This window comes from Sus scrofa, chromosome 6 (assembly GCF_000003025.6).
Source record: "Sus scrofa isolate TJ Tabasco breed Duroc chromosome 6, Sscrofa11.1, whole genome shotgun sequence".
NCBI classification, from domain to species: Eukaryota; Metazoa; Chordata; class Mammalia; order Artiodactyla; family Suidae; genus Sus; species Sus scrofa.
In genome coordinates, this window is record NC_010448.4 from 101417951 (window position 1) to 101440018 (window position 22068).

A 22068-nucleotide genomic window follows, 5' to 3' on the forward strand; every position below is an offset into this window, starting at 1 on the left:
AATAAATCTCAGTGATTCTCTCTCATCTCCTCCTTCAGAATCTGGAGCCATCGGAATGTTCAATGGACCAAAGAGCTTCCATGGATTTCTCTCACTGTCCATAGAGTCTCCAATTTTCTTCTTCTTCTTTTTTTTTTTTTTTTTTTTTTTTTTTTTTTTTTTTACTTTTTAGGGCCGCACCCAAGGCATACGGAGGCTCCCAGGCTAGGGGTCGAATTGGAGCTGTAGCTGCTGGCCTACACCAGAGCCACAGCCACAGCAACACTTGATCTGAGCCACTTCTGAGACCTACACCACAACTCATGGCAACACTGAATCCTTAACCCACTGAGCAAGGCCAGGGATCGAACCTGAAACCTCCTGGTTCCTAGTCGGATTGGTTTCTGCTGATCCACAACGGGAACCCCGGGGCTTCAATTTTCTCATTTAACATTTTCTCATTCTTCCCCTTTCTCCTACATAATGCTTTCTCATCCACCTGAATCTTTAAGCTCCTTCCCAATGATTAAGGAAACAAATCTTGTTGAGTTGTTTGTGTCTCCCCGGGTGGTGAGCACATCAGGTGCCCAGGAGGGTTAACATCCCTATGCCCCGCCCCCACCGCACCTCTTAATCAGGTACTTAATCAATCCAGGTATTGAGTACTGCTACACTCAAGTTGAGACAGCCACATCTTCATTCTACTCAGCTTTCTCCTGGTTCAGGTCAAAGTGCCATGTATTTAGCAGGCACTTAACCTGAAATATTGATATAGTGCCTCCTGGATGCTTTGCCTCTGAACTGTGCTACTCTAGTCTCCCTGTTTCAAGAAGTTTCAAGGAGATGGATAAGTACAGGCTTGACTCTTCTTGAAGTAAACATTAGCACTTGGCTGCAGGAAAATAAAAAAGTTGGCTATTATTTTCCGGAGTGGACCCAAGATGTTAAATCTCATTAAGCAAAATCCTAAGATGCAAGACACTGGCGCGCTAAAGCAGCATTCCAAGTCACTATGCAAGAGTTGACTGGGGAGTGGCTTCTGGACCAGTGCAACTGTCCCCCGAATTCCTTTAGTGAAGCCCCTTTCCTCTCCCCACTTCTGCTGAGGAGTCTACAAAGCGCAGTGAAACAGGATTGCCGTGAGCACGTGTCACGCTTAACAACGCCACACCTACACTCACAAAAATGTAGACGTGTCCCTGATGGGCTATAAAATATGCTATGTGAGGAGTTAATTGTGAAATGTTATTAAACTAATAGGTACTTGGCACTGTCCCTCTTTCCGGTAGACACACCCAGGAGTGAGACGTTTCTGGCTGATTGGATAGCTTTCCAGAGTGGTATTTCCATCTTTTTTTTTTTTTTTAATTTTATGGCCACACCCACCGCAAGTGTAAATTTCCTGGCGAGGATTAAATCCAAGCCACAGCTGCGACCTAACCCGCAGCTGTGGCAACAATGGACCATTTAACCAACTGTGGCAGCGCTGGCTGGGATGGAACCGACGCCTCCACAGAGACCAGAGCCACTCCAGTTGGATTCTTAACCCACTGAGCCACACCAAGAACTCCCAGTATTTTCTTCTTTTTATATGTTTTTCTTCTCCGGTAGACTTTACTCAATGAGTCTTCCAGAAAGCCGGACTTAAGGAGTTACCAAGGGATAGGATGAAGAGTGCAGCGCGAATGCCCTGGGAGATGGCGGAGGCAGCGGTAGGAGGAGGGGAGAAAATAGATAACTTGCCCATTGTTTACTTAAAGGACCCAAAAGTTGTGCACAGCGCAGGCCTGGTGTATGCACAGGCTTGAGTTTCAAGGCCTGGACACCGATGCTTAAAATCCAGCGAGCACGTGGCTGACATGCTGGGCCTTCAGCCTGGTGGGCACCAGCGGAGGTGGGTGGCTCGTCAGGCCTGGAGCCGGAGGTCTCCTCCTCGGCACTGGCGCAGGTTGAGTGAGAAAAGACCCGGGGTCCAGAACTTCATTTTTCAGTGCTTCTTATGAACTCGTGCGAAGCTTAAGCGGAAAAGCCTCCAACTACTTTCTGACTCACATCCCTGGCACGTTTGCCGCTGTGCCTTGAACTCTTTTCAGAGGCCGCACAGATTTAATAACAGCAAAAGAAACCAAGTTACTAGGTCCCCTTTAGGCACACGAAGGGCATTTTCATGTCCTCTCTCTTTCCTCCAATCCCCAGCCGACACAAAATTGTGCGTGTGTTCCTTTGTGTCCCCATCCTTCCTCTACTTTTTTGCAAAAGCCTGAACAGCTACCACAACTCTCCGGCTCTAAAGCCCGCGGCTGCCTGGCAGGAGCCGCTCACAGCGCGCCGCGGCTGGGGGCAGGGAGTGGGGCGGGGCCGAGCGCGGGGACCGCCCCGGCGCGGGGCGCAGCCAATGAGCGGACGGGGAGGGCGGGCCAGCGCGGGCCGAGAGGCGCGGGCTGTCACAGGCGCCCGGCGCGCGCTGCAGGTGGCAACTTGGAGGTGCCACCGCCGGCGCCGCGAGGGAGCCCGGGTCTGGCGGCCCCTTCCAGCCTCTGGGAGCCCTTTCCCGCCGCGGAGGCTGAGATTGTATCCGGGAGAATCCGAAGAAAAAAGCCTCTGCGCAGGGACTTGTGAGCAGCCCTACCTCTCCTCTGCCCTTGTGCTACTTTTTTTCTTCGGGGAAGATTGTGCTGGGGAGACGCGAAAAGGCTCCGGGAGGGACCGGAGGGGGAGGCTCCCGGTGACCCAGGTGAGTGCCTTTCTTCCCCCCGCCCCATCTCTCTTCGCAGCAGGGCGCAGGCCCGGATGCCGGCTCGCCCGGTGGGTAGGGGCCGGGGCGCGGGAGCCTGCCCTTGGCTCGAGGTCGAGTAGGGAGAATGCGAGGGGCGAGGCTGGCCCACCGGGGGTTGTCTGCCCCAGCCCGCCTGGAATCCACAGGGACTCCTCATGGGCACCCGCGGCAAGGGAGGGACGGAGAAGGGCTTTAAGGTAGCCGGAGGTCTGGCACCCTGGTTGCAGCGGGCGGGGATCACCCCAGTGCGCGCGGTTCCGGAGCCGCAGCGGGAGCCGGGCTCAGCCCCTCTGCGAACCCCCGGAGTGAGCGCGCCGGGCCGGGCGAGCCCAGAAATCTTCAGTCCCCGCGAGCCCTGGGCGCCAGAGGACGTCATCCCTCTCGGCCCCGCAACTCCTCCTCCACCTCTCTCGCCTCCACCCCTCCGCGCTCACGGCGTAGCCTATTCGGAGATTCCATGCCTTGGCCAACGCGCGGAGTGGTTGCTGCTGTCACTCCCCTCCCTGCCCTTGCCGGAGCTGCAGCGCCCGGCGGTCCGGCTTCCCGGCCCCGGACGCCTGGCTGTTGGCAAGAGGCGAGTGGAGCGGGCCAGTTCTCTGCGCGGAGGGCGAAGGGGGGCGCGGGCTCGATCTTCAGTGCTCCCTCTACCATCCCCGCCCCCTGCAGTTTAAACCGCCTCCCAGGGGAGCGGAATCTCAGAAGCCAGACCTTGCTGGCTATGGGAAATTGGGGGCCTTCTAGGATGTTGCAAACCTCGGAGGAGAGGCGAGAGCCTCTGCTTCCATCTCCATCTGGCCGTTTCAGCCCCTGCAGTAAAGTGGACAGTGTCTCTGACCTCCGCGTCCCGGCTCGCGGCATGGGGCCGCTGGCGTCGCTGAGTGAGTGTGTGTGTGTGAGTGCGCGCGCGTGTGTGATCTGCCTGAGGCAGAGGCGTAGAAGCCCGCTCCCCAGGCCCGACGGAGCCACAGGGCCAGCTGCCCCTAGCCACGAGCGGCAAACAGCTGAGTGCCCGCAACTCAGAGCCGCGGGCTCCTCTCCTACGACCGCTCCAGCTCCCAACCCACTGCCCTCCCCCGCACCTAGGGACGTCCCAGGGTGAAAGTCATCTGGCCGGAGGGTGTGGGTTCGAGGCGCTCCCAAGGCGAATGAGGCAGGTTTCCAAAATCCAGAGGAGCGCCCCTCGCCGAGCATTTCATCTTCCAGCGGCTCGGCTGAAAGGACCCGGGTTAGAGGCTGGCGGAGGTGAGGCCGCGCTCCAGGGAGGGCGCCGTGTCCCTCGGGAAGCCGAAGTTGGGGTCGCAGAGCACTCGAACTCCCTTTGGCGCGTTCTGCTTGGAAGCGGAGGAATGAGGAACAGGCGGAGGGCGCGCTGCGCATTTGGCCGGGTGGCTGGGGACCAGCTTTGGAAGGGTTCCCCGGCCCGGGAGAGTCGGAGAGCTCAGCGCAGGTGTGGAAGGGCAGGTCCTGGCTGCGGCGGGCTGGGGGGCGCCGGACTTGTGCAGGAAGTTGAGGTCCGGGTTCGCGCCGCGTGGTGGCAGCCCTCGAGGCCGCTGCGGATTTCCAGGGCAGCAGCCACGCGGAGCGTTCAGCCGCCCCCTCGGCCCACCCGCGGTGGGTTTCGCTTTTCGTTCTGCCGAAGTGAAGCCTCTGCGCGGGCCAAGCCCAGGGTCCTGGGGGGCGAAATCTTCCAGAGATCGAGGGCGGTGTCCAAAAGATGTGGAAAGGGAGAACTAGGGATCTGGCTGGTTGCGCCCTGGAGCGCCAAAGATCCCCGAGACAAGGCGAGGCTGATGGAGGCCAGAGGTCCGGCTCCCGGCCCTTGGCGCCGCTTTCCCGAGGGGAGCGAGGCTTCCAACCAACAATCTGGGTCCCCAGCCTAGGTTCGCGGACAGCTCCTGTGTCGTCCCCCGCGAAATACATCGGATTAAGACTGGGCAGTGAGAGGGCTGGAATCCACGAAACCAGTGAGAGTAGGAACGACTGTAAATCCCAAATCTGATTCCGGTTTAAATCTAAATTCCATTTGATTAGAAACAGACTCTAATCTGGTAGTGCAGGGTCCGGGTGCATTTCTCCTAATGCTGGTTACTGAAGGGCTGGGGCCAGGTTTGTCCTTCCCGAGCTGGAATTGAGCCACGGATGGAGGTAGGGAGGAGCAGGGATTTGAGTGCACAGCGCTCTATGTTCAATTTACCAAGGGGAAGCTTTCAAGTTAGTTTGCAGATGACCTTGCAGACCTTCTTTCCTTTCTCTTATCTGCCACAGGCATTTCCTTGCTGAATCAGTTGCATTCAGACTTTAAGTGACACCAAGGGGTTAAAGATCCTCTCCTATAACACTAGTTTCCAAGTAGGAGTTTTGAATAGGGTTCCTAGAACATTGCCTGTTCTGAGGAACAGGGAGATAAAACTGAAATTTTATAACTGTATGACCTCTCATGCCCTTAGTGGAAGAATCCTCCTGAGTGGCATGTAAGTTGCTGAAAGCAGGGCTCTGTCTCTCTCATCCTTTTCTCCCCAGGGCCTGCTAGATAGCAGAAGTTCAACAAACGTCTCTAGACTGTACATTGTTTACATATATGTATAAATATATATAAACTACATATATGTATAAACTGTTCGGGATTGGTGAAATGGCTTTAAGAATGCAGTTATGATGGAAGGAAATTTAAAAATAACAGAATCACAGCTGTATATTTCAGAACCCTCTGTGGTTCTGTCCCTTTTTATTTTTATTTTTATTTTTTTATTTATTTTTGTCTTTTGTCTTTTTTGTTGTTGTTGTTATTGTTGCTATTTCTTGGGCCGCTCCCACGGCATATGGAGGTTCCCAGGCTAGGGGTTGAATCGGAGCTGTAGCCACCAGCCTACGCCAGAGCCACAGCAACGCGGGATCCGAGCCGCGTCTGCAACCTACACCACAGCTCACGGCAACGCCGGATCCTTAACCCACTGAGCAAGGGCAGGGATCGAACACGCAACCTCATGGTTCCTAGTCAGATTCGTTAACCACTGCGCCACGACGGGAACTCCTATTTTTATTTTTTTAAATTTATTTATTTATTTTGCTTTTTAGGGCCTCACTCTTGGCATATAGAGGTTCCCAGGCTGGGGTCTAATCGGAGCTGTAACTGCCGGCCTACACCACAGCCTCAGCAACGCCAGATCTTAGCCGCATCTGCGACCTACACCACAGCTCATGGCAACACTGGATCCTTAACCCACTGAGCAAGGCCAGGGATCAAACCCACAACCTCATGGTTCCTAGATAGATTTGTTTCCGCTGAGCCATGGTGGGAACTCTGTCCAAGGGTACTATCCCTTTTAGATGAATTCATTATTCAGATGTGGGGAACTCAAGGTTGACCATGAGAAGACCTCCGCCCATAGGTGCTAGTTGGCGAGCCAAAAAGGACACATGATTTTGGTTATGCTGTATAGACATGTGAGAAAATTAAGGGATTTCAGTGCTTTGAATGGCAGAAGCTAGGACCCCTTGACTGAAGGTGGTCCTGTGGTTTGGATTTGGAGGAGGCGGAGGATAACTATATAAGACTAATAAGAACTTTCTTGAACCTCAGCCAGCATATCTGTTCCTTCTGGTGCCACCTCCTGGGCTCTAACACTCAGCCTTCCCTCTCCCCGATAGGCCCACCATTCTTTTATTTAAGAGTCGTCTCAGGAAATTCCCATCGTGGCTCAGTGGTTAATGAATCCGAATAGCAACCATGAGGCTACAGGTTCAATCTCTGGCCTTGCTCAGTGGGTTAAGGATCCAGCATTGCCATGAACTGTGGTGTAGGTCGCAGATGCAGCTCGGATCTCACTTGGCTGTGGCTGTGGCATAGACCAGTGGCTACAGCTCCCATTAGACCCCTAGCCTGGGAATCTCAATATGCTGCAGGTTCAGCTTTAGAAAAGACAAAAAAAAAAAAAAAAAAAAAAAAAAGTGGTCTCCAAGCCTCTCTCTTCTCTTCTTGAAGCCTAGGATTCTTCATTCTTCATGCTTCTCCCCACCTGGCCTTGCCAGCTCTGCTTGCATCACACGGGATATTAACACACTATCTTGGTGGGCCGGGGGAGGTGTAAAAACTCAAATGGGGAATGACTTCTGTTGGATTAAGTCAGACTTCTGTGGATGGTTCATTAAAAAGACCTAGGAAGCAGGATGAGTCATAGTCCACTCCGGGCAGCCACTTCCCCGTCTGGAAGGAGAATAATCATTTTCACCTGCCACAGGGCGAGAATCCATTTATGACTCTGGAGTTCTCGAAGTGCCTCCAAAGGAGGGTGTGAGAGCGAGCACATGGAACACAGAATTTTCCAATTCAGAACTAGTTAGCCAGGAACAGCAAGACCCACAATTGGTCAGAAAATATGACTTTCCATGGAGCGCTGCTAAAGGGCCTGGAGATTTGAAAAGCTATTGACCTGTGATCTTTACAATAAAGATAAGAGAAATAGAAATGGATGTTAGAAAGTTTCTGATCTGTTACGTTGTCAGGGAGTCCATGAAATGGCAATAGAGAAGTCAAAGCTGCCGCTGAATTGCTGCAGAGGCCAAAATCACGGTGTTCTGATGAGAGCTGAGTAGCACCTGAGGCTTTTGTTTGGCCGCCGTTGATGTCCTGCTGACACGGGCTATACAAAGCTGGTCTGCTAGATGGGCCATGTGAAGGGCCCCTGGCTACATAGCCCAAAGGCTGGTATCTTGGTGGGATTGTGGACAGAATTTGAGACCCTGGAGCTAAAGGGACAATATCCTGGAATCCCCAGCAGCGAGAGAGTGGGCAGCTAACTAGGATAAGAGCAGTGATGGGCGAGGGAAGGGCGCCGAATGTAATTGGGGCCAATTAGGAAGATTTCAGTCAAGTGGAATGAACCCCAGCTCTGAACTGGAGAAATGATAGGAATGGGCGAAGGAATGCATGGTGGTACTGACACTGGGAACTTGGGAACAGGAGGAGGAGAGAGCTGTCAGGTCTCAGTAGAGCAGGAAAACAAGGGCAGAAATCAGAACGCAGCATCCTCATTGCTGCTCCAGCTCATTGTGTAATGGCTCTGAACCTCAGTGTCCCCATCAGTAAAATGGGGATAAGAAATGTTTCCTGGTGAGCATCAGTGACTTGCAAACACCTCACATCTGGTCTGGCTTGTAGGTTAGCTTTCCTATAGCAGCAAGCTCCCGGTTTTCTAGACCCAGGAGTGCAGGTTGGCTGGATGAATTATTACCAGGTCTTTCTCTTCAACCTCCATTAGGCATCTAGTCTCATGTTTCCAATGGACAAGTAGATATTTTCACCCAGCTGTTCCACAGGCACCGCAGATGACTCTGTTTAAAAATTTCATTCATCGACACACAACTTAGAATAGATTTACAAGGAGATCCTGCTGAATAGCATTGAGAACTATGTCTAGATACTCATGTTGCAACAGAAGAAAGGGTGGGGAAAAAAATGTAATTGTAATGTATACATGTAAGGATAACCTGACCCCCTTGCTGTACAGTGGGGAAAAAAAAAAAAATTTCATTCATCGACTTCACAAGTTCCTCCCTTGTGCCAGTCCCTGTCCTAAGTGGCCAGGCAGGAAGCCTGATTTGCATTTTTAAAGAATCTTCCTCTTCTCGCACTGCCTACCACCCCCCTCCAGTGGACAGACCCTGCAGCAAGGTCAGTGCTTGTGTGGTGACTCCCACTGTCCTTCCCCAGGCTCTTGTCACCTCCTGTTTGGACCACTGTGGTCATCATCCCAGCCACTCTTATCCCATCCCGCTATTGTGGACTTCTAGCTCCATCCTTTTGCCGTTGAATTTGATTATAATCACGCCCTGTCTCCAAACTCAGGTCTCTCTTATTTTCCAAAGGATAGGATCTCATTCCTTTTGATCTGGTTTTTAGCCCCATGCTTACTCTCCTGTACCTGCGTGAACAGTGTTATCTCCCACTGGCCCCAGCAGGAAACACAGGGCACCTGTCACAGTTTTGGATGCACACCTTTAGGTTTTAATTCCCTGTCCTTTGTTCATTCATTTCCTTCAAACGAAATGCCCATCCTCACTGTATCTTCATCTTGAAATCATTTTTCAAGGCCCAACTCACATACCACGTCCCTTCTAGGGTTTTCCTCCATTGTGCTCAGAAGTTCTTCCTCCCCATCTCTCGGCAGGTCTTTGCTTTTTCCTCTCACGTGGCCCTCACCAGGTCTTTGTTCTGTAGTGTGGTCCTGTTGATGGAGATGTTATCCATCTTTGAATTCATCACTGAGTGGTACCCAGAGTGGAGGCTCCGTCATCTTTCATTGAGTGAATGATTGTGCCCTGATGCCTGGGAAGGGCGATGCCCAAGGAGAAGGATGGTCCAAACCCAAGTTAAGTTGGTAGGAGGAAGAAGCAGCCAGCCCTTGATCGGGTCTTTATAGACAAAGTGGAAAAGAAGCAATTACCTGGAAGCGTCACAAGCCACCCTCTGCCTCCTTTTGTCTAATTACATTAATAGCTTACGCTTTGGTAGCTGGAGGAATCTGTATAATTATTAACATTCTTCATTGGAGAAATGAGCTTCTAGTCGTGTGAGGTGGATAGAGCTTTCCAGAGTAGACTAGAATGTGGGGAAGCCAAGCTGACAGTGACTGGGCTAAAAGAAACCTGAGGTATCGCAGGCGGGGTGTCCATAAATGCTGAACGCATCCAGAAAGATGGGCGAATTCTTGGTCAGATCTAGAATTCCTTTCAGAATGCTTTTCATGGAGTTCCCGTCGTGGCCCAGTGGTTAACGAATCCGACTGGGAACCATGAGGTTGTGGGTTCAGTCCCTGCCCTTGCTCAGTGGGTTAACGATCCGGCGTTGCCTTGAGCTGTGGTGTAGGTTGCAGATGCGGCTCGGATCCTGCGTTGCTGTGGCTCTGGCGTAGGCTGGCAGCTACAGCTCCAATTGGACCCCTAGCCTGGGAACCTCCATATGCCGAGGGAGCAGCCCAAAGAAATAGCAAAAAAAAAAAAAAAAAAAATGCTTTTCATCTGCTTCTTGTCATGGCTCCTTGATTTACAAAATACGTCTACTGTATTACCCAAATATATAATCATGCATGTGCTCATTAGCATGGGTCGTCCTTTGAATGTTTCTGATGGAGAAGAATGAAAAGACTAAGCCGATCCTCTTGTGTGTACAAGCTGTTTGAGGACAGGTGGAAAAACCAATTATTATCAAAAGCTTGCCAACATCCCTGTTCCAGCAAGAGAAATGCTTCCAGTCTGAAGTATACGAGCCTTCAAATCTGAGAGGATAAAGCCATCCTCTTCACATAAACAGCCCACTGCACCCGAGGAATGAACAAGCCAGGAAAATAGGGCACAATCGGGTGCTGAAGCTTTGAACAGTTTGGAATGAGACACTTCATTACATAATGTTGGTCTTACACTCTCAGACCTCTTCTGGAATCTGAGAAATTGGATGATCTAAGTGATCAAGAGTTGTGGTATCTGTGCAAAAGCAGTTGTGACACACGGTGTTTATAGAAGTTACACAAATATATCATGAAATGGAAAAGATCTCAGGCAACCACTGTGCACAAGTATTTGGCCACATGTGTGATTCCTATGCAGGACCCTGTTCCAAACTGGCTAATGGAAATGATCGCATTCCCTCTATCACAGAGAAAGTGAAAAAACGAAACTGTGTAAGTGAGACTCAATATTTCAATTACTAGTCTGATTGTTTTTGAACATTTTTTGTTGAACTCTTGTTGATTTACAAGGTTGTGTTAATTTTTGCTGTACATCAAAGTGGTTCAGGTTGACATGTATATGTCCTCTTTTTATTTATTTTGCCTTTTCTAGGGCTGCTCCCTCAGCATATGGAGGTTCCCAAGCTAGGGGTCAAATCGGAGCTGTAGCCACCGGCCTACACCAGAGCCACAGCAACTCGGGATCTGAGCCACGTCTGCAACCTACACCACAGTTCATGGCAACGCTGGGTCCTTAACCCACTGAGCAAGGCCAGGGATCGATCGAACCCTCAACCTCATGGTTCCTAGTCAGATTCGTTAACCACTGAGCCGTTAGGGGAACTCCTGTACCCTCTTTTTAAATATTCTTTTCCATTTGATAGTTTTTTTTTTTTTAATCGGCATTTTGCCATACAGATCCCTCCCTCTCTGTAACCTCTTTGATATAAAAGCCTATGTGGAAGATTCACAAGAACTCATTCATTACAAGCAAATCTTTAATCAGAGACTCATATTCACCTTTCAAAAGAGAACTTTTTTTTTTCCCCAATGGCCACAAAATTCTGCAGAGCCAAACCCTCAAACCAGAAGCAAAGACCATTTGGATAAGCTTTAAAGTAGACTGATTTGACTCCTTTGAATTACACCTAAAATAGGTTTTTTTTTTTTTTTTTGAACTTTCAATGCCCTTTTTAGTGTGGGTTGTGAATGAGAAAATATCCATACAAATTGAGAATGTTAAAAAAGATGTAGCCTGCAAACCCTAAAGAGCAGAATCCACATGGAGCTAAGACATAAAATGAGCAGGAGCACCTGGCTGTTCTGTTCAGTCTGCATCCTGCTGTGTAAGGAATTTACAGAAGTACCTTTTGGGGCAAAGACTAACACAAAGGTTTTTCGTGGGCGGATGCTGGAGTGGGGATATGTACAAGCTGCCACACTTCACCTGTTTTCCCTCTGTATCTCAGTGTTTCATGATCATGCCAATTCCTCAAACACACTTTCCTCAAAGTCTTAACAATGACTTTCACTGTGGATCCTTAGAAATTCTTTAAATAATGTCATTTTTAGAAAGCGTTCTACCTTCACCCACCTCCCATGCTCCTGTGAACTCAGCTTCCACCCCCACCTAGACACACACATCAGTCTCTCTGTTGTCTTTTTTTCCGGATTCCCTTGGAAGTGGATCCTGAGGTCAGGATTTTGGTGCCAGTGGGGGACACTCAGCTACCCTCCAGTGCCAGTTCTAGCAGCTTCTAGCTAAATGTCCAGGGACACACCTAGGTGTTCTGAGTCAATGTCTCTTCTGCCAACCTAGCCTAGTAACACCCCGCTAGCAGAGTTGTAAGAACTAGAAAATACACTTACAGATGTCTTAGCCCATTGCCCAAACAAGCGTACCCATTCCTTTGCATTATATGATGAATACCTCAATTCAGTGTGAAAATCCATATTTAACCAATCAACTTATACTCTCAATATGTATATTTCAAGCTTTTGGTCTTGACTCTATTTTTTAATCATTAAAAAAATAAACTGGGGAATTCCCTGGTGATCTAGTGGTTAGGATTCAGCACTTTCACTGTGGCCTGGGTTCAGTCTTTGGTCTGGGAACTGAGATTCCACTTCAAGGCACTGCATGCCGCAGCCAAAACAAAACAAAACTGTATTCCTGGGTATGTTTAAATGTAATTTTCTTTTAGTCACTTTTCAACTTAAAAAGTAACGAAAGTAAAATGCAATTAGGAAAATAAACCTGATAATCCCACCACAAAATGTTTCTCCCCCATTTTTTTTTTTTTTTTTTTTTTTTTTTTGTCTTTTTAGGGCCGCACCCATGGCATATGAAGGTTCCCAGGCTAGGGGTCTAATCGGAGCTGTAGCCGCCAGCCTACACCACAGCCACAGCCACGTGGGATCCGAGCCGTGTCTGCGACCTACACCACAGCTCATGGCAACACTGGATCCTTAACCCTCTGAGCAAGGCCAGGGATCGAACCCGCAACCTCATGGTTCCCAGTCGGATTCGTTAACCACTGAGCCACGATGGGGACTCCTGTTTCTGCATTTTAAAATCAAAAAGAAATGATTGTTTTGTGATCTACCCCCTCTATGTCTGCATCATGCAAGCTGGAAAAATAATGAGTGTCTGTCATAGACATTTATCTCTGTGTGCACTAAAATAACTCATGACAAATTCATTTAGGCTCCTTGATCTTGAAGTGATCCACATTGATCCTTTAATTACCAAGATAATTAGGTAAAACTGCTGCACTTCATTTTTTTAAAATGGACACAGCTGATTTGTTTTCTTGGAAGAGTAGTTTCATTTACACTGGATACAAGAGCAACCCTTGTTTCCAGGCCAAACAGCTTCATAACTGTAATGCAACCACCACCTGTAATCATGGCAATTTGAAACGGAGTCAGATTTCTCCTAACCTTGGGAATTCCTGAGGTTCTCTCCCTTGCTTGCAAACAAACTCCCCTGTGCACCGCCTGCACCCCTCCATTTTCACTTGGGCTGGTTCTGGCCACCATGTAATGTTTAACCTCAAAGATCCTAAGTGCACCTGAACCCAACAGGGAATCACCCTTGTTGCTAGCAGGTGACATGTTTTCCTGAGGTTTGGATCGGCTGCAGATTCTGGATCACGGCTCAGCTGGCTGTGTTATCCTCGTGGCCCAGTGAGATCCAGCGTTCATCCCCTTGGAGACACCACCACACAACAGTGCCACTTGGTGGGTTCTGTGATTGAGGTGAAGTGGCTCTGTCACTTGGGACCCAGATGTGAGCATCTGGGTGTTAGGATGGAGATGGAGCCAAGCATTCTCTGTATCATACCCCAAGTTTGTGACAGTTGTCATGTTTTCATATAAAATCCCTGGCACATAGTAAGTGCTTGAACAAGTGTATCCAACTAGTAAGCTTATGAAATCTTGGAATTTGTCACATAGGCAATAGAGATCCATGGAAGAGTTTAAGCAATAGAGTAGTATGAGGAGGTTGGCTATGGGTAGAATAAGTTGGATGGCATAAGGGATCAAGAAGCTAGATGGGCAGCTTAGGTAGCTTTTGCACCTTGCACCGCAGCCTACATTGACCATGGACCTTTATTCTCTTCTCCCTTGACCTGGGTTCTTTCCCAGGAGGCGGCTTAATTTTTAACGAAGGCTAAAAATGTAGGGATCTCATTCTTTATTAGTATTAAAGAATAGTTGATTTACAGTGTGGTACCAATTTCGGCTGTACATCAAAGTGACCCAGCTGTACATCTGTATTCCTTCTTCCCGATCCCATTCTTAAAAGGTTGGCTGGCTTAGATATTTTCTCTCACAAAATGGATCAATCCTGGAGGAGATTCTCGTGTGCCATGGTCATCCACACTGTCTTTTAAAGGATGAGTAACTTGTGCTATTCTTGGCTATTTGCTTCCTTTGAAAAACACATTAAAGATGGGAATGAATTAGGTCATGCAACAGTGAGTAATGCTTCTTAAGTGTACGCGTAACACGGTTGTCAAACCTTTTCACTAAATGAAAGAGTATGGTGATGTTTTGTTTTGTGTCTTGTACTTCTAATGTAGGAATACACCTTTATCTTTCCAGTGATGTCACTTAGTATTTGTCATAAGGGTAGCTTTGCTCTCCCCTAGATATGATGATAGGATAACTAAGTGTGTTTCAAGAAAAATAAGCAGGGATGTAATTTTCCAGGTTGTGGCTTCACCAGCATTTAAGTTCCCTAGATGACAATTTATTCATCTTTATGATGGAGATGGGGCTGCTTCAGCTTTCAAATCCACAATCCTGAAGCATCATCATAGATTAAAAACCTTTTGTTTTTGGTCTTTTTTTTGTGGGGTTGCACCCGCAACATATGGAGGTTCCCAGGCTAAGGGTTGAATTGGAGCTGCAGCTGCCAGCCTACACCACAGCCACAGCAATTTGGGATCCACACTGCAGCTCATGGCAATGCCAGATCCCCACCCACTGAGCAAATCAAGGATCAAACCCGAATCCTCATAGATACTAGTCAGAAGCATTTCCACTGAGCTATGATGGGAACTTCCCTTTTGTTTTTTAAACATGGTAACATCATGTAAACCTCACAAAAGGTTTTACACATCAGCATTATTGAAACACCATTTTGGCACAAGGAAATGAAAATAATCACTTTGCATAGGGTCCGCTATAGAAAAATACTAAATTTGCTGTATAGTAGGAATGAACACACATTGTAAACCAACTATATACTTCAACAAAATAAATTAAAAATAAAACCAAAATGAAAGAATTATTTAATAATAATAATAGTAACATTATTATTATTAGAAACACAGTATTGTTTCTGTGCTCTGTATAGAATTTATGACATTAATTGATGACATTAGCCTGATGCCAGTAATGTGTTGTTTTTCAGAACTGGCTCAGTGCTTTCACTGTTTAACCATGTTACCCAGAATTTCATTTTATTTTCCTCTTCTTTCACCTCTCCTCCTAGATTTGGATGATCTCAAGAGATCGTTGGGGTAATCTTTACAAAGCCTAGCAAGATGATTTGTTAGTGCAGTTCTCATGAAAACTTATTGAAACACAGGCTAAAATCGAGCATATCTTTTAAGGTGCTCTCTCCTGGACTCCATTTGGCAGAAGAAAATGGAGTGTTGGTTACATCTAACTGGCTGTCAGTCTAGTGGAAGAGAGAGGTCCCCTGGGCAGAGCTGGAATGTGGCAAGTGGCTTCAGCAGTGAGCTGCTTGTATGATGCTTCAAAGAACAGCTGGGCTGGAAGACCCATGGTTTTCAATGGGTGGGCAGTTCCCTTATTGCCTGGAAAAGAGCTGATCTGGGAAAAAGTGTCCGACCCATAAAATTATTGCTCCGACCAAAAGTATAATATTAATCAGGTCGAGGAAGAGAGTTGAGGATAGAAAAAACAAAACAAGGAAAATAACCATGTCCTCATCCATCACTGTCTTGGATGCAGATGAAAGTGCGTACTGGGTGTCATGGACTCAATAGAGCAAGTTGCATCGTCTCATAGGAAATACTCAAACAACTGTGCTCTTCCTCGTTCTCTGCCCATTGCCTCTCAACATCACCCTAAACCTCGTCTCAGAAACAACAAACAAACCAAAACGCTTTTTTTCTTCCAGTTTTATTGAGATATAATTGGGACACTTGGCACTATATACGTTTAAGGTGTGCAGCATAATGATTTGACTTACAAACCACATAAAATGATGGCCACAATACGTTTACTGAACATCCATTGTCTCATATAGATCCAAAAGAAAAGAAAAGAAAAAGGTTTTCGTCTTTGTAATGAGAATGCTCAGGATTTACTTCCTTAACTGTCCTCTATGATGTACAGCACTGTTTATTATGTTTCTCATGTGGTACATTTTATCCTAATACTCTTTTCATAACTCTGATCCTTTTGCCCACCTTCCAGCCCCCTCTCCCTCCACCTCCAGCTCAGGTCACCACACATCTGATCTCTTTTGTCTAAGTCTGTTTGTTTTTGAGGGATAGTTAGCCTACAACTCCATGTTTGTTCCTGGCCCACTGTGATTCACATTTCTATACATTAGAAAATGATGGTAAGTCTGGTTACCATCTGCCACCAGACAAAGATATTACATAGTTATTGGCTATATTCCCCATGCTCTCCATTTTGCCCCTGTGGCTCATTTATTTTTCAACTGCAAGTTTCTACCTCTTAATCCCCGAACTCTCTTGATAGCCAAGACCCGATTTTTGTGGGACTGTCCTTTTCCATACAGCACATAGTAGGTGTTCAGTAAACGGAAAGAATCATGGTGACTTGATTTAGCAATGTGAAGCAAGATAGAAACCAGAGCCCATCTGTTCGTGTATTTTTAAAAAAGGTTAAGTGGCTGAGTTCATCAGGGTAACAGTTTAAAGACCTCTGCCTCTGTGACACCTCTCCCTGTGACTTCAAGGGCTTTGAATTTCCCTTGACACCCAGCAATCAGAGAGCTGTGAGCGTGTGTCTTCTACCTGGGCGTTCTTCTCTTGACCGTCTGGTGGTTTCCCAGCTGTAGTGGATGATGGGCTGAAGTGGTCCGCACGGGGTTGCTTGCTGGACATTCCTGGTGTGGTTCTTCCTCGCTTGGTGTTGACTCTTCTCTGTTCTCAAAGAGACATGCCGAATTCAGAAATTTGCTTTTTTGGCATTGACCTGCTAAAGCATCCTTTTGCACATAATGTGGAAGCCGGCATCAAAGATGTGGGCAGGGCCAGGTCAGTGACCTCTGAACACCCTGAGGCCTTTTATTTTTCAGCTGCACTCAAGGCAGGTGAGAAGCCCGGCTTCAGGAATCCTGCGCCCTTTGAAACAGGTAGAGCAATGTTGCCCACTGAGCCCTCTCTTCTTTTGAATCCCTGATATTCCTTCAAATAGTTACATCTCCCCCCGTAAGAAATGCCTGCCAACCTCACACTTTGGCAAGTTTCGGCACTCCTTTTCTGTGTTATTTTTCAAAGCAGAAGACAAGCAATGATCAAAGAGAAGTTTAATAGCTGTTGTGTATTTTGTTCATAAGAGCATGGAAATGCTTCTTTTCTTCAGCCTCTGGCTTTTCTGGTCCTCGGGGGTGAAAAGATGAGATTGATAAAAGGCAGAGGCCTATTTTATGAAGATAGGCATTCCCCATTTTACAGATGAATCATTTTTCCAAAAATGCGTTTGTTCAGTATTTGTTTGAAATTTTGAATTCTTTGCCCGGAGAGAAGATGTTGAAAATTATGGTTAGGTTTCCCAGGCTGGTCGAAACAACTATACTCAATCTATGTCATGAGCAAATTTTGAAACTATTAGTGCTGTTGGTGGGACTCAGAACGGGAAGCCAGTGGTGCCTCATGGCATGGGTAGCCTAAGCACATAAAGCATCCTCTATAGCATCCTTTCCTGTATCCTTCATGCATCTTTTTCTGGCTTCTAATATCCACATACCATCCTGAGTCACACTTCTATGCGTGTGGCTAGGCTTTCTTCCCAAACTATATACTTGGTTCCATATTTATTGCCTTCTCTCTTTCTCAAGTAAAAAACTCCCATTTTCGTAATTCTGCTGACCTAACCTGGTAATAGTAGGAAAATGAAATCTACCTGAATTAAACATAGTTTGTGTGTGTGTGTGTGTGTGTGTGTGTGTGCAAGGGGTTGACAACCCCATAATCCTTCCGTGCTGTTTGCATTAAAAAGCAGAATACCTTACAGATGGCCAATAGGCACATTGAATAGATGTGCAACCTCGCTAATTTAAAAGAAATGTAAATCAAGCTACAATGAGGTATCACCTCACACCAGTCAGAATGGCCATCATCAGAAAGTCTACAAACAATAAATGCTGGAGAGGGTGGAGAAAAGGGAAGCCTCTCCCACTGTTGGTGGGAATGTAAATTGGTGCAGCCACTATGGAGAACAGTATGGAGGTTCCTTAAAAAACTGAAAATAGAGTTACCATCTAACCCAACAAACCTCACTCCTGGGCATATATCTGGAAAAGATGATAACAAACTCTAATTCGAAAAGATACACCCCCGCCCCACTGTTCATAGCAGCACTATTCACATAGCCAAGACATGAAAACAACCTAAGCATTCATTGACAGATGAATGGATAAAGAAGATGTGGTATATATATACACATATATATATATACACACACAAAGGAATTAGCCTTAAAAAGGAATGAAATAATGTCATTTACAGCAATATAGATAGATCTAGAGATTATTATGTTGAGTGAAGTAAGCCAGACAGAGGAAGACAAATATTAAACATATGACTTGTATGTAGAATCTAAAATAGGATACAAATGAACTTCTTTGCAAAATAGAAAAGACTCACAGATTAGAAAACAAACTTAGAGTTACCAAAGGAGAAAGTGTGGGGAGGGATAAACAAAGAGTATGAGATTACAGATACCACTATATATGAAGTAGCTTATACACAACACAAGGATTTACTATATAGCACAGGGAATTATATTCAATTTCTTATAATAACCTAATAATAGAAAAGAATCAGAAATATATATTTGTACATATATATGTATAACTGAAGTACTTTGTTATACAGCTGAAATTAGCACAATATTATAAACCAACTACATTTCAGTAAAAAAAGACTGTCTTATAACTCAGATGAAATACAGGTTGTATTTACCTCAATCTTCACTTATTTTTTTATAAGCAAGGTACTGATGTGGATCATGAGAACAAAAATGTGAATAAAATATGATTCTTGTAATCTTAGAGGGAGACAAACATATAAATGCCAATAAAAATGATAAAAATGTGCTAAAGATGAATTTCAAAAGGGAATTTTATGAAAATATCAAATATCATACATCACTGGAAAGAAGCAGATAAATTGATAAAATTAATATTGAAAAATAACTTTGCATTATCTTGTAAATGTGTATAAATTTTCCAACACAGTAATTCTGCACATAATTATATAGCATTGAGAAACTGTCCCACCTATGCACCAAGAAACGTTTCAAAAATATCCCTTATAGCAATAAATTGGAAACATCACAAATGTCTGTGGACAGGAGAATAGATAAATAACTAATGGCATAGTCACAAGATGAGATATTATACAAGCCACAAAAATGAAGCATATAGCTTTACCAACCACATGGATGAATCACTAATAATTTTTTTAAAAGCTGCAGAAGAGTGTATGGTATAGTACAATTTTTATAAGGCTCAAAACCATACCAAGCTTAACAGTATTCTTTAGGAAAACCCATGTGGCGGGGCTCAGGGTAGGGAGGGGGCAGAGGACTGAATGTCAGATGTAAGACATTGGCAATGGTCTCCTGTTCTCATTCCTCCATTAGGTGATGGGTTCACAGGTGTTCGTTGTATTTATTATGCTCATAGCTCGCACATGTATATTTACATGTCTAAAATTGTTGCAGAGTAAAAACGTTCTATGTGCACTTTTTAAAAATCTTAAAATGGCTCTTTATTTGGTACAATGAATAGGTATTTGGGGTGTCTGGTTTTACCATTTTGAACACTGATTTCCCACTTTAAGAACAGTTTTTTAAAAACTTTTTTATTATAGTTGATTTGCAATGTTCTGTCAATTTCTGCTGTATAGCAAAGTGACCCAGTTATACATATATATATATATATATATATATATATACACACACACACATATATATATACACACATGCATTGTTTTTTTCCCATTATCCTCCATCATGTTCCATCACAAGTGACCAGATAGAGTTCCCTGTGCTATACAGCAGGACCTCATTGCTTATCCACTCCCAATATAGCAGTTTGCATCTACTAACCCAAAACTCCCAGTCCATCCCACTCCCTCCTCCTCCCCTCCCCCTTGGCAACCGCAAGTCTGTTCTCTATGTCCATGAATTTGTTTCTTTTCTATAGACAGGTTCATTTGTGACGTATATTAGATTCCAGATGTAAGTGATATCATGTGGTATTTGTCTTTCTCCTTCTAACTTACTTCACTTGGTATGAGAGTCTCTGGTTCCATCCATGTTGCTGCAAATGGCATGATTTTGTCCTATGTGAGCTTTTTAAGTGATCACCCCAGGTTTGGGGAAACACCAGAGCAGGAGCATTTAATTCTGGCAGAAAGACTGGGAAGGCTTTCTGAAGGAGGGGGAGTGCTGTGTTCACCCTGGATTTGAAGGAAAAACAGGGTTTGGAGGATCAGACAAAAGCCGATGGTGGAAAGTGGGGGAAGAGAGAGAGCATGAGGCAGGCCTGCACAGAGTGAGCTTGAGACAGAGAACCTAGGGAGCTTGTGCTAGCTGGAGGTATGAAAACTGACACTGAGAGAATGGGGAAGGGACCTGGTGTGGTATTTCTGCGTAAGGCATCAGGTGACCATGACACCCGTCAGCCTCTTTGGGAACCCATGAGATTTCCATGGGGATGAAAGGAAAAGAAGCCACAGATGGAACCAGGGAAGGGCAGGGGCTCAGATAAAGAAATGAGGAGGTGCACTTGAATGAGGGGTTGGGGTACTGGGTGAGAACCAGAGGGCATAGAGTCAGGGCATCTCAGGCAGAAGGGGGTCCAAGGCTACTGAAGTACTGAAAAGGGTCGTCCTAGAGAAAAAGGGAGTAAGTGGGTAAATGAAATCACAGGCAGATTCTGGATAAATGTTAAAGTTGAAGGAGTTTCTGGAAGCCCCATGGATCAAGTTACCACCTCCAGCATCAGATGCCAGGAGGAGAGTTTCAACCAAATCATCACGAATGGAGATTCTGTTGTTTTACCTGTTCCTTAATTGCAGGCATCCATCTTTGCTTATATACACATTCTCTCTCTTGCTGTTTCTTTCTGTTGCATGTATATTATGGTTATTTAAAAGTCGAACAGCTCTTGGATGGCCCAGTTGTGATGGAAAGGAAAAAGGGAAGGAACCAAGAGAAGGAACTGCCTCTCACTGAGCACCTACTATGCTCCAAGTATTCTGATCTAAGGTCTGGAAGTACCTTTCTTTGTGGCCTTTACCACCCCTCAGTAGTTAATGTAAGACAGCAAAGTGAAATCGTGCCCAGGGCAAGTGACTCACCAAGTTGATGTAGAAAAGTCAGATTTTTATTTCTTTTTCTTTTCTGATTGCTGTGGCTAGGACTTCCACAACTATATTGAATAATAGTGGTGAAAGTGAACATCCTTGTCTTGTTCCTAATCTTAGTGGAAATGCTTTGTTTGTTGACACAACACTATAAAGCAACTCTATTCTAATTAAAAAAAAAAGAACTGATAGACTATCTCTGTGAAATCATACTGTTCCCCTTCTGGCTTCACACCCCTCAAAAAAAAAAAAAAAAAAAAAAAGAAAGAAAGAAAAAAAACAAAAGCACCTTTAAAGGAAAGTTTCAATTAGATACACTGAGAAGCTTAATGCTCTGCATTTTTGGCTCAGATGTCTTTGGCATTTTTAAAGGTCCACCCTCCTCTCTTGATGTTGTACCAACTCAGTCTTGATGGAAGGTTTCAGTGCCTTATCAGTTCCTTCCTGTAAGGGACAGGCTGTCCCCTTGGTTATGCTGTTCCAGCAGGCATCCCTGGAGAATGTCCTTTGATAAAAAACTGTGGCTGTGACCAGCCTTGTTGCCCAGCCACATTCCATCATCCCCTTCACACACATTCCTCTACCTTGATGTGCCTGAGGTCTGTCATCTCTTGTTGATTTTACTAACATGCAATTATTTTCTTGTTATTAAAATCATAATCACGTTTTCGGTTGCTATTTATTCCTGGAAACTGCATATTAAGATAATTATTTTTATCTTGCCAACACTCAAGTTACAACTCATAAATTTTATAGTCCTGGATATTAACCCCACTGCTGCCTGCCCCCAGCTTCTCAGGAAAGAGAGAAGTGAGGTTTTTTTCCAAAGAGGTCGGGGGAGTGGGGACTTGAGAATGGATAAAGTTTGCAACAACGTCTGAGCAGATAGATACCAAAGAGCCCAGGAGGGCAAGCAGAGAGGGGTTTTGCAAGAAGCATGGGAGAGCTAGATGCTTGGTTTCCTCCCAACCCACAGACC

General features: G+C 45.8%; 1 protein-coding gene across 4 annotated transcripts in view; it reads left to right on the forward strand.

Annotated features, from left to right (window-relative positions):
• The window catches only part of EPB41L3 (erythrocyte membrane protein band 4.1 like 3), a 250802-nt gene continuing 231159 nt past the window's right edge, over nt 2426-22068 (forward strand). Inside the window, exon 1 of one of the 4 annotated variants that reach the window (XM_021096127.1) lies at nt 2426-2713. Coding sequence is in view for 1 of the 4 variants with exons in the window: in XM_021096093.1 (XP_020951752.1) it covers nt 3213-3633 (421 nt within the window). In the remaining 3 variants the exon portion in view is untranslated. Of the gene's footprint in view, nt 2714-2770; nt 3634-22068 lie in introns of those variants that run through there. The other 3 variants (XM_021096112.1, XM_021096100.1, XM_021096093.1) reach the window with 3 other exon arrangements.